General features: G+C 47.9%; 1 protein-coding gene across 1 annotated transcript in view; it reads left to right on the forward strand.

The window, feature by feature from the left end:
* The window catches only part of LOC115409713 (atrial natriuretic peptide receptor 1-like), an 18,150-nt gene extending 13,505 nt beyond the window's left edge, over positions 1-4,645 (forward strand). Inside the window, exons 2-5 of the mRNA XM_030120989.1 lie at positions 12-109; positions 603-777; positions 3,443-3,541; positions 4,491-4,645. Coding sequence (XP_029976849.1) covers positions 12-109; positions 603-777; positions 3,443-3,541; positions 4,491-4,636 — 518 coding nt within the window. The 3' untranslated portion in view covers positions 4,637-4,645. The remainder of the gene's footprint in view (positions 1-11; positions 110-602; positions 778-3,442; positions 3,542-4,490) is intronic.
* Positions 4,646-13,545: the final 8,900 nt, after the last annotated feature.

Raw genomic sequence — 13,545 nt, forward strand, 5'->3', positions numbered from 1 at the left:
ACTCTACTGATTGAAGTCATTGTGTTGGTTCTGCCTGCAGGTGGTGACCTTCCTGAACGACCTCTACACCTGCTTCGACACCATCATTGACAACTTTGATGTGTACAAGGTGAAGCTGCTAACTCTGAGGCTGTTAGCTGAAGGCTAACAGGCTAACAGTCTCCCTCCAGGCTAACAGTCTCCCTCCAGGCTAACAGTCTCCCTCCAGGCTAACAGGCTAACAGTCTCCCTCCATGCTAACAGGCTAACAGTCTCCCTCCAGGCTAACAGTCTCCCTCCATGCTAACAGTCTCCCTCCATGCTAACAGTCTCCCTCCATGCTAACAGGCTAACAGTCTCCCTCCAGGCTAACAGTCTCCCTCCATGCTAACAGGCTAACAGTCTCCCTCCATGCTAACAGGCTAACAGTCTCCCTCCAGGCTAACAGTCTCCCTCCAGGCTAACAGTCTCCCTCCATGCTAACAGGCTAACAGTCTCCCTCCATGCTAACAGGCTAACAGCCTCCCTTCAGGCCAACAGGCCTGCTCAGGCTAATACCTTAGCTTTCTCCCAGCATGCTCCTGGTCTGAGGGCCACCTGGTGGTTTTGCGTGCCTCCGCCAGGTGGAGACGATCGGCGACGCCTACATGGTGGTGTCGGGGCTGCCGGAGAGGAACGGCACGCTGCACGGCCGCGAGGTGGCCGGCATGGCGCTGCGGCTGCTGGACGCCGTCCGCAGCTTTCCCATCCAACACCGAGCCAATCAGCAGCTGCAGCTGCGCATCGGCATCCACAGCGGTACGGCAACGCGACACAACACGGCGCGACACAACGCTACACAACAGCGCTACACAACACAGAGCTACACAACACAGCGATACACAACAGCGCTACACAACACAGAACTACACAACACTACACAACACAGAACTACACAACACAGCGCTACACAACACAGAACTACACAACACAGCGCTACACAACAGAACTACACAACACAGCGCGACACAACACTACACAACACAGAACTACACAACACAGCGCTACACAACACAGAACTACACAACACAGCGCTACACAACACAGCGCTACACAACACAGCGCGACACAACACAGAACTACACAACACAGCGCTACACAACAGCGCTACACAACACAGAACTACACAACAGCGCTACACAACACAGAACTACACAACACAGCGCTACACAACACAGCGCGACAACACAGAACTACACAACACAGCACTACACAACACAGAACTACACAACACAGAACTACACAACACAGCGCTACACAACACAGAACTACACAACACAGCACTACACAACACAGAACTACACAACACAGAACTACACAACACAGCGCTACACAACACAGAACTACACAACACAGCGCTACACAACAGAACTACACAACACAGCGCGACACAACACTACACAACACAGCGCTACACAACACAGAACTACACAACACAGAACTACACAACACAGCGCGACACAACACTACGCAACACAGTGCTACACAACACAGAACTACACAACACAGCGCTACACAACACAGAACTACATAACACAGCGCGACACAACACTACACAACATAGCGCTACACAACACAGAACTACACAACACAGAACTACACAACACAGAACTACACAACACAGCGCTACACAACACAGAACTACACAACACAGCGCTACACAACAGAACTACACAACACAGCGCGACACAACACTACACAACATAGCGCTACACAACACAGAACTACACAACACAGAACTACACAACACAGCGCGACACAACACTACGCAACACAGTGCTACACAACACAGAACTACACAACACAGCGCTACACAACACAGAACTACATAACACAGCGCGACACAACGCTACACAACACAGCGGTACACAACACAGAACTACACAACACAGAACTACACAACACAGCGCTACACAACACAGAACTACACAACACAGCGCGACACAACGCTACACAACACAGCGGTACACAACACAGAACTACACAACACAGAACTACATAACACAGCGCTACACAACACAGAACTACACAACACAGAACTACACAACACAGCGCGACACAACACAGAACTACACAACACAGAACTACATAACACAGCGCTACACAACACAGAACTACACAACACAGAACTACACAACACAGCGCGACACAACACAGAACTACACAACACAGCGCTACACAACACAGAACTACACAACACAGCGCTACACAACACAGAACTACACAACACAGAACTACACGACACAGCGCGACACAGCGCTACACAACACAGCGCTACACAACACAGAACTACACAACACTACACAACACAGGGCTACACAACACAGAACTACACAACACAGCGCTACACAACACAGCGCTACACAACACAGCGCTACACAACACAGAACTACACAACACTACACAACACAGGGCTACACAACACAGAACTACACAACACAGCGCTACACAACACAGCGCTACACAACACAGAACTACACAACACAGCACACCACACACCACACAACACACACAGTCCAGGCTGACTGCAGTGTTGTGTTGTGTTGTGTTGTGTTGTGTTGTGTTGTCCAGGCTGACTGCAGTGTTGTGTTGTGTTTTGTTGTGTTGTGTTGTGTTGTCCAGGCTGACTGCAGTGTTGTGTTGTGTTGTGTTGTGTTGTGTTGTCCAGGCTGACTGCAGTGTTGTGTTGTGTTGTGTTGTGTTGTTTTGTGTTGTGTTGTGTTGTCCAGGCTGACTGCAGTGTTGTGTTGTGTTGTGTTGTGTTGTCCAGGCTGACTGCAGTGTTGTGTTGTGTTGTGTTGTGTTGTGTTGTGTTGTGTTGTGTTGTGTTGTCCAGGCTGACTGCAGTGTTGTGTTGTGTTGTGTTGTGTTGTGTTGTCTTGTGTTGTCTTGTGTTGTGTTGTCCAGGCTGACTGCAGTGTTGTTGTGTTGTGTTGTGTTGTGTTGTGTTGTGTTGTCCAGGCTGACTGCAGTGTTGTGTTGTGTTGTGTTGTGTTGTGTTGTGTTGTGTTGTGTTGTGTTGTGTTGTGTTGTGTTGTCCAGCCTGACTGCAGTGTTGTGTTGTGTTGTGTTGTGTTGTCCAGCCTGACTGCAGTGTTGTGTTGTGTTGTGTTGTGTTGTCCAGGCTGACTGCAGTGTTGTGTTGTGTTGTGTTGTGTTGTCCAGGCTGACTGCAGTGTTGTGTTGTGTTGTGTTGTGTTGTCCAGGCTGACTGCAGTGTTGTGTTGTGTTGTGTTGTGTTGTGTTGTGTTGTGTTGTGTTGTGTTGTCCAGCCTGACTGCAGTGTTGTGTTGTGTTGTGTTGTGTTGTGTTGTGTTGTGTTGTCCAGGCTGACTGCAGTGTTGTGTTGTGTTGTGTTGTGTTGTGTTGTGTTGTGTTGTCCAGGCTGACTGCAGTGTTGTGTTGTGTTGTGTTGTGTTGTCAGGCCCGGTGTGTGCCGGGGTTGTGGGTCTGAAGATGCCTCGATACTGTTTGTTTGGAGACACGGTGAACACGGCGTCCCGCATGGAGTCCAGCGGACAGGGTGAGAGCAGACCCACACTGGGGGGGTCAGGGAGGTCGGGGGGGTCGGGGGGGTCGGGGGGGTCGGGTGGGTTGGGGGGTCGGGGAGGTTGGGGGGTCGGGGGGGTCGGGGAGGTGGGGGGTTGGGGGGGTCAGGGGGTCGGGGGGTCGGGGGGTCAGGGGTGGGTCGGGGAGGTTGGGGGGTCGGGGGGGTCGGGGAGGTGGGGGGTTGGGGGGGTCGGGGGGTCGGGGGGTCAGGGGAGGGATTAAAGCAGAACTATGCAACATCTTTACGTCAATAACTGTTTTACAGAATCCCTGTGGGGGGAAACAGAGACCCCCCCCCCCCCCCCCCCCCCCCCCCCCCGGGGTCTGTGTCCTGAAAACAGTACTTGCAGCTTTCAGAGCAGCGACCCGACTACATCTGAGAGAACAGACCTGCTTTTCGGCGCTCAGGCGGAGGACGGGGATAAAAGCACGTAAAACCCTCGCTAGCGTTAGCAACGCCACCCTGAGGGGCTCGCCACGGCAGAACCAACAAGACAGAGAGAACCTTTGTCTGATGAGCAGAAAAAGAGGAAACAGGACCGGGACGCTCTCTGGGGGGGGGGGGATTGTTTACGACAGTGAGCTTTCACAGGAGACCAGCAGGGGGAGCGCCAGAGCAACAGTTGCAAAGTTCTCCTTTAAATTGAATTGAATTGCACAGACCCCGGTGGTATCCAATCAGAACGCTGCAGACCCCGGTGGTATCCAATCAGAACGCTGCAGACCCTGGTGGTATCCAATCAGAACGCTGCAGACCCCGGTGGTATCCAATCAGAACGCTGCAGACCCCGGTGGTATCCAATCAGAACGCTGCAGACCCCGGTGGTATCCAATCAGAACGCTGCTGCCCTGGCGGGAGACAGCAGTGAGTCCCTGGTTTCCGTGGAAACGGCTCTCTGTAACGCGGCGCTCTCTGCTCGCAGCGCTCAGGATCCACGTGTCGGAGGCGACTCGCCGCGTCCTGACGGAGTCCAGCGGCTTCCGGCTGCAGCTCCGAGGAGAGATCGAGGTGAAGGGGAAAGGACGCATGAGGACATACTGGCTACTGGGAGAGGACACGTCCACCTGATGGAGGACACACGGAGCTGTCCAGGCAGGTGGAGGACAGGTGGAGGACAGATGAAGGGACTGATGCACTGAAACGTGACCTTCATGTAAAAAACACAAATGAAAACTTGGGATTGATTCTGTTGTGATTTATAATAAACACACACCAGTACTGTAGGAGTCATGTTGGAGTACTCAGATTACTTTGTGTGGATGGAGTCATGTTGGAGTACTCAGATTACTTTGTGTGGATGGAGTCATGTTGGAGTAAATCAAATCAAACTTTAGTTGAATGAATGGATGAATGAATGAATGAATGATGGCTTTATTAGCCCCTGTGCTTCCTCCAGGAAACTAAAGTGAGGATGAGGAACCAAAAACCAACCGGCACCAATTCAGCAGGTCAGCAGGTCAGAAGGTCAACAGGTCAGAAGGTCAAAAGGTCAGCCATCAGCAGGTCAACAGGTCAGCAGGTCAAAAGGTCAGCCATCAGCAGGTCAACAGGTCAGCAGGTCAAAAGTTCAGCCATCAGCAGGTCAACAGGTCAGCAGGTCAAAAGGTCAGCAGGTCAAAAGGTCAGCCATCAGCAGGTCAGAAGGTCAACAGGTCAGCAGGTCAAAAGGTCAGCCATCAGCAGGTCAACAGGTCAGCAGGTCAAAAGGTCAGCCATCAGCAGGTCAACAGGTCAGCAGGTCAAAAGTTCAGCCATCAGCAGGTCAACAGGTCAGCAGGTCAAAAGGTCAGCAGGTCAAAAGGTCAGCAGGTCAAAAGGTCAGCCATCAGCAGGTCAGAAGGTCAACAGGTCAGCAGGTCAAAAGGTCAGCCATCAGCAGGTCAACAGGTCAGAAGGTCAACAGGTCAGAAGGTTCACAGGTCAGCCATCAACAGGTCAACAGGTCAGCCATCAGTAGGTCAGAAGGTCAGTCGGTCAGAAGGTCAACAGGGCAGAATGTCAACAGGTCAGCTTGTCAGCCATCAGCAGGTCAGAAGGTCAGCAGGTCAGCTGATGTGCTAATAGAGCACTTTTCATTTTAGAAGAAACCACAGTGCTGGACACTGTCAAGCACAAAAACACACAGTTGGGTGACTGACTCCCATTCATATCTAACCCCGAACCCCGAACACTAACCCCTAACCCTAAACCTGAACCCTAACCCTAACCCTAACCCTAGTTGACTGTAGAGGACTGTAGTTGGCTGTATTTCGCTGTAGAGGGCTGTAGTTGACTGTAGTTGGCTGCAGTTGACTGTAGTTGACTGTGGTTAGCCGTAGTTGACTGTGGAGGACTGTAGATGTCTGTAGTTAGCTGTAGTTGGCTGTAGAGGGCTGTAGTTGACTGTAGAGGACTGTAGTTGACTGTAGTTGACTGTAGTTGACTGTACTTAACTGTAGGGGACTGTAGTTGACTGTTTATAGCTGTAGTTGACTACAGTAGACTGCAGAGGACTGTAGTTGACTGTAGTTGACTGTAGAGAGCTGTAGTTGACTGTATTTGACTGTGGTTAGCTGTGGTTGACTGTAGAGTTCTGTAGTCGACTGTGTTTAGCTGTAGTTGACTGTAGTTGACGGTGGTTAGCTGGAGTTGACTGTAGAGGACTGTAGATGTCTGTAGTTGACTGTAGTTAGCTGTAGTTGACTGTAGTTAGCTGTAGTTGGCTGTAGAGGGCTGTAGTTGACTGTAGAGGGCTGTAGTTGACTGTAGAGGACTGTACTTGACTGTAGTTGACTGTACTTGACTGTAAGGGACTGTAGTTGACTGTTTTTAGCTATAGTTGACTGCAGTAGACTGCAGAGGACTGTAGTTGACTGTAGAGAGCTGTAGTTGACTGTTTTAGCTGTAGTTGACTGTGGTTAGCAGTAGTTGACTGCAGAGGACTGTAGTTGACTGTAGTTGACTGTAGATGACTGTAGTTGACTGTAGAGGACTGTAGTTGACTGTAGAGGACTGTAATTTACTGGTTTTAGCTGTAGTTGACTGTAGTTGACTGTGGTTAGCTGTAGTTGACTGTAGAGGACTGTAGTAGACTGTTTTTAGCTGTAGTTGATTGTAGTTGACGTTTGTTAGCTGTAGTTGAATGTAGAGGACTGTAGATAACTGTAGTTCACTGTAGTTGAGTGTTTTTAGCTGTAGTTGACTGTACTTGGCTGTGGTTAGCTGTAGTTGACTGTAGAGGACTGTAGTTGACTGTAGAGGACTGTAGTTGACTGTTCTTAGCTGTAGTTGACTGTATTTGACTGTGGTTAGCTGTGGTTGACTGTAGAGTTCTGTCGTCGACTGTTTTTAGCTGTAGTTGACTGTAGTTGACGGTGGTTCGCTGTAGTTGACTGTAGAGGACTGTAGATGTCTGTAGTTGACTGTAGTTAGCTGTAGTTGGCTGTAGAGGGCGGTAGTTGACTGTAGAGGGCTGTAGTTGACTGTATTTAGCTGTAGTTGACTGTGGAGGACTGTAGATGTCTGTAGTTAGCTGTAGAGTTCTGTAGTTGGCTGTAGTTAGTTGTAGTTGACTGTAGAGAGCTGTCGTTGACTGTAGTTAGCTGTAGTTGGCTGTAGAGGGCTGTAGTTGACTGTAGAGGACTGTAGTTGACTGTAGTTGACTGTACTTAACTGTAGGGGACTGTAGTTGACTGTTTTTAGCTGTAGTTGACTACAGTAGACTGCAGAGGACTGTAGTTGACTGTAGTTGACTGTAGAGAGCTGTAGTTGACTGTAGTTAGCTGTAGTTGAATGTAGAGGACTGTAGATAACTGTAGTTCACTGTAGTTGAGTGTTTTTAGCTGTAGTTGACTGCAGTTGACTGTGGTTAGCTGTAGTTGACTGTAGAGGACTGTAGTTGGCTGTTCTTAGCTGTAGTTGACTGTATGTGACTGTGGTTAGCTGTGGTTGACTGTAGAGTTCTGTAGTCGACTGTTTTTAGCTGGAGTTGACTGTAGTTGACGGTCGTTAGCTGTAGTTGACTGTAGAGGACTGTAGATGTCTGTAGTTGACTGTAGTTAGCTGTAGTTGACTGTAGTTAGCTGTAGTTGGCTGTAGAGGGCTGTAGTTGACTGTAGAGGACTGTAGTTGACTGTAGAGGACTGTACTTGACTGTAGTTGACTGTACTTGACTGTAAGGGACTGTAGTTGACTGTTTTAGCTGTAGTTGACTGTGGTTAGCAGTAGTTGACTGCAGAGGACTGTAGTTGACTGTAGTTGACTGTAGATGACTGTAGTTGACTGTAGTTGACTGTAGAGGACTGTAGTTGACTGTAGAGGACTGTAATTTACTGTTTTTAGCTGTAGTTGACTGTAGTTGACTGTGGTTAGCTGTAGTTGACTGTAGAGGACTGTAGTAGACTGTTTTTAGCTGTAGTTGACTGTAGTTGACGGTGGTTAGCTGTAGTTGACTGTAGAGGACTGTAGATGTCTGTAGTTGACTGTCGTTAGCTGTAGTTGACTGTAGTTAGCTGTAGTTGGCTGTAGAGGGCGGTAGTTGACTGTAGAGGGCTGTAGTTGACTGCAGTTGACTGTATTTAGCTGTAGTTGACTGTGGAGGACTGTAGATGTCTGTAGTTAGCTGTAGAGTTCTGTAGTTGGCTGTAGTTAGCTGTAGTTGACTGTAGAGAGCTGTCGTTGACTGTAGTTAGCTGTAGTTGGCTGTAGAGGGCTGTAGTTGACTGTAGAGGACTGTAGTTGACTGTAGTTGACTGTAGTTGACTGTACTTAACTGTAGGGGACTGTAGTTGACTGTTTTTAGCTGTAGTTGACTGCAGTAGACTGCAGAGGACTGTAGTTGACTGTAGTTGACTGTAGATGTCTGTAGTTGACTGTAGTTAAGCTGTAGTTGACTGTAGTTAGCTGTAGTTGGCTGTAGAGGGCTGTAGTTGACTGTAGAGGACTGTAGTTGACTGTAGTTGACTGTAGGGGACTGGAGTTGACTGTTTTTAGCTGTAGTTGACTGCACTAGACTGCAGAGGACTGTAGTTGACTGTAGAGAGCTGTCGTTGACTGTAGTTAGCTGTAGTTGAATGTAGAGGACTGTCGATAACTGTAGTTCACTGTAGTTGAGTGTTTTTAGCTGTAGTTCCCTGCAGTTGACTGTGGTTAGCTGTAGAGGACTGTAGTTGGCTGTAGTTAGCTGTAGAGGGCTGTAGTTGGCTGTATTTGACTGCAGAGGGCTGTAGTTGACTGTATATAAGGTGGCAAGGGGTGGAGTTGGGGGGGGTGGGGCTTGTGGGTGGGATCGGCCACTGTCACGTTCTCCGCAGGATTTGAAATCATTACTTGGAAATTGCGAACAGCTGTGTGGCGGACTTTTTTTTGGCTCCAAAATTTTTTTTGCAGACAGAACTTTGCGTTGCGTTCCCACGCACGGTTATTGTCAGATTTTCCAGCAGAGTTTCGTAGGTAAGGCCCCTGGACCTTATTTATAAGTGCGTGCATGCTCATAAACTCTCTCAGACCAACATGGTGCAGTTCGGAGTCCTTCAGAAGTTATTTAGATCCAACCGATTTAGTGGGGGCAAGGGGGCTTCAGTGTGGGACATCATGTCTGCAAAATCGCTCATTTCGGCTATATTTTTTCATCCATTACCAGTGTTATCATAAAGTCAGCTCGTCTACCGTCTTCAGGTGGGTCAGTTGACCCACCTGAAGACGGTCGGACGGCTGGCGACCGGACCCACGTGCTGGCCGCCCGCCTGCGGAGCCTGACCGGGCCAGGAAGCAGGGCCGCTGGGTCGGGGGAACCGTCCGCCATGGCAGCGGCGCTGGGTCGGTGCCGGGCGGGGGGCCCCCGTGGCAGCCCTGGGTTGCCTTTCAGACCAGGGTTGGATGCTCAAAGCTCTGCTCTGCTGGGATCTGCTGCGCTTCGCTCTTCTCTGACACCGTGCTAACTTAGCCACAATTAGCCAGGATGCTGGAGCCTCTCCCGTCAGCCGCCCCGCGGCCCGCGCACAGCGCTCCTCGCCCGGCTCGGACACCTCCAGAGACTCTCGGGGAGGAGAGACTTCCAGGAGCGCCTCCGCTGGGCACTGGAGCCGACACCGTGCTAACTTAGCCACAATTAGCTCGGATGGGAACGTTGCGGAGCTCCTCTCCCCAGCAGAGAGGCACCCTGAGTCGGCCTGTCTGTCACAGCGCCCGGGCTTCTGACTCGCCGGGAGGCTGCGGAGCTCCGAAATGAGCGATTTTTCAGAGATGATGTCCCGCACTGAAGCTCGCTTGCCGTGGCCCCCACTATATCGGTTGGATCTAAATAACTTCTGAAGGACTCCGAGCTGCACGATGTTTGTCTGAGTGAGTAAATGAGCATGACACACCTATAAATAAGGTCCAGGTGTCAAAAAACTGGAGTTGCCCTTTAAAGGCCAGCCTGACGCTCACCATAGTGGGCAGTGGCTGTGCTTTGACAGCTGAGTTTTCATTTTTCCCAGCTATGTAAAAAACAAATATTGACTGAAGTGTAGAGCAGGGGTGAGCGGTCTTAATAAGCTATAAATGCAGTGCATGCCCAAGCCCTTCAATAAAATAATTGAAAATATTCATCTGTCAGTGTGTTCTATAATGCAATACCTTTGTTCTACTGTTTTGGTCTGAAATTCCTGCCTTATCTGTCCCATTTTGTTTACGAAAAGTTGGAAAGCTGACCGCTTGTTTCGCGCATGCGCACTGCGATATTGAGCAGTCCCCGCGCTCGGGGCGGTCTACTGTACATGTGAGCCTTTTGAATGGCAAAAAAAGCTGTCAGTGAAGCAGCTCATCTGCCAACGCGCATGCTCACAACTGGATTCACTTCACAACCTAACTTCACTGCCTTGTAGTAGCCGAGTCAAAATGAGTCAAATCAATACAATTCAGTCTTTGCCTTCAGTGCCGTTTTTATGGAGTGAAACTAATGCCAAAACCTCTCCAACACAAAAAACGTGTTTTATTCACAGCCGATGATTCACACACAAACACAGTGTGTTTTGCAAAAGCAAAATGTCATTCACAACTAATGCACTTAGGTTTGTCCATCAAAAAAACGTTCCACAAATTAAAAAAATATATATCTGCACTTACATTAGAATATTCTTTAAGTGCAAAATAAAATCTTTCAAGATTAATTTTTTTTTCCGAGTACAAAAAACAATTCTGCGGGTTGGAGAAAAAAATCTGCAGGTTGGAGAAAAAATTCCGCGGGTTGGAGAAACTATTGGCTCTCCAGCGTCACGTGACTTTTGGCAGTGATTTTGCACCTTCCTGATTCGCATCCGCAGGACTTAGGATTTATTCACAACTGCCAGTGTTGTGTAATTTGCATGCCACAACAGGAGGTGGCGCTGTGCGCGTTCACATTTACAGTGTTTACAGTAAATGATCATGTACTGTGCTTCAGACAGAATTAAACACAAGGAGAAATGGACCAAAACAGAAAGGCGACGGACTGTATGGAGACCAGCTGGACCCGGTTCAGACCCGGTTGGGCTCCCTTACCGCTCCTGTTGTGGAAAAGGCTGCCTGGAAGTGAAATGTCCATCAAAGCATCGCAGCAGCACGGCGCTACAGGCTGTCAGGGCACGAACTTTTGTCTGGATTCAGTGATGGCATTTTGTCTTGAAGAAGACAGTAATACTACAGCCAGACACAGAAACACTACAGCCAGACACAGAAACACTACAGCCAGACACAGAAACACTACAGCCAGACAGACTCACATCTTTGTGACAGCTGCTAAGTTTTGTGACTTAGTTGTGTGGACCCGGTGGACTGCAAGGTGCACAATGTTTTCCTTCATTTTATTTGCAGTGTTATTTGTTTATGCACAATCTAATCCTACTTTATACAGTTGCAGTGATATTTGTTTGCAGACTTTTGCACCTTATTTGAACTGTAGCTGTAACTTTAACAGTGTGTTGCACTACACAAGAAGGTTGGTAATAAACAGAAGACTTTGAAACCAGAAATGGTGACATTATTGCAGCATGGGTAAATGGCACAGTCTCACAGAGGATTTCCCATTAAAATGAAGTTTCATAAATAGCTACTGAGCTACAATATTTAATTTCACCATAGTCTTATTAACTTATTAAAGCAGAGGCTGGTTTTTGTCACCATATGAGCAGTAACAGCTGAGGAGATTTACCTGTCCTGACAGAATGAAATGTTCAGGATAAATATCAGCATGAAGCAGAGGAAGACTGTTAGCCATCAATTTTATTTACAGAAAAACAGAAGTTGGCCACATAGAATCAAGATAAACAAAACAAGCGGTTCATCTCAGCACACATGGACTTCATTTCACCATTCATTCGTTTACAACGGACACACTGCTCACTCTCCACCATGTCGCTCTGTTGTGGAGCTTGATACACATCAGGTGTGTGAGGTTCAGGTGCAGCAGCTGCAGTAACTGCCGTCACGACCTCCTGTCTCCTTTTTCTCCGTTGGAATCTTTCCGCAGCTTTCTCCTCCGTGTGTGGAGATGTGATGACAGCTTCAGTCTGGATGAGTTTCATCACTTCATCAGCAGCTCTCCTGAAAAACACACACGAACATTATGACTTTTACCATGAGGTCAGTTACAGTAAACTCTCAAAGTCAGTCTCCTCTGAGTGAGGACAACTATCATAGAAATTCAAGTTAGTGGAGGAAAGAGAGAGTGCGAGCTAGCGTGGCTAACGCTAGCAGCCAGCTCACACTGCTGACACCGCTACACGGGTTAGCTCCGGCAGCGACCAAAATGACACGTAGCCACGAAGATCATTTACTTTTCATCAACAATGACCACAGACTCAGCTGCTGGCTGCTCAGGGCGCGTTGTTCTGGGGCGACTGACTCACTCGGTTGTGGTCCTGGCTGGTTGTGGATGGTGCTGTGCGTTAAACGGCATCAACAGCGCCACCTCCTGTTGTGGCCTGCAAATTACACAACACTGGCAGTTGTGAATAAATCCTGAGTCCTGCGGATGCGAATCAGGAAGCTGCAAAATCACTGCCAAAAGTCACGTGACGCTGGGGAGCCAATTGTTTCTCCAACCCGCAGAAAAGTTTCTCCAACCCGCGGAATTTTTTCTCCAACCTGCAGATTTTTTTCTCCAACCCGCAGAATTGTTTTTTGTACTCGGGAAAAAAAAAATTAATCTTGAAAGATTTTATTTTGCACTTAAAGAATATTTTAATGTAAGTGCAGATATATATTTTTTTTAATTTGTGGAACGATTTTTTGATGGACAAACCTAAGTGCATTAGTTGTGAATGACATTTTGCTTTTGCAAAACACACTGTGTTTGTGTGTGAATCATCGGCTGTGAATAAAACACGTTTTTTGTGTTGGAGAGGTTTTGGCATTAGTTTCACTCCATACGTTTTCCCAGAGAACTTTAGAAGAAAAGAGGGAAATAATTTCAAGTGGTCGACCTCCTCCTGATGTAGTCGTCACAAAAACAGTAAAGAATTTTGTCACTTTCAAGCTAGCACATATGAAAAACATAAATGGCTAGCTAGCTGATCTTCAGAGTCTCTGCATCCTGTAAACTGTTATTTTAGTATCCGTGTATCATTCGTTCATTCCATATCCGATTTACACTCAAATATCGGAAAACGGATAACGACCCGTTATTCAATTACTCATTTACAAATTAAAAATCGAAAATCAAATAATGGGCTGTTTTTTGCTGTTTTGATTTTGTTCTTAAGTTAAAAATAGAATATGAGAGAATGGGGATTTTTGTTGAATTCGTTTTTGGTTTTTATCATTTTCGATTTTTTGTAACCCGGAAGTTGTTGACTTTTTTTCTCAAGAAGGTCAGTCAGTCTGTACCGCGTGATTCAACCGGTCAGGATTTGTGAAGGATGGCGGACGCGTTGGTGGTTTTCAGAGAGGCGAAGCATGTCACTCTGAGGATGGAAGATATGACTGTACATAAAATGTCTCGTATTTTCAAGGTACGTTACGGCATGCAGCTGGCTCTG

The sequence above is a fragment of the Salarias fasciatus genome, chromosome 22 (assembly GCF_902148845.1).
Source record: "Salarias fasciatus chromosome 22, fSalaFa1.1, whole genome shotgun sequence".
NCBI classification, from domain to species: domain Eukaryota; kingdom Metazoa; phylum Chordata; class Actinopteri; order Blenniiformes; family Blenniidae; genus Salarias; species Salarias fasciatus.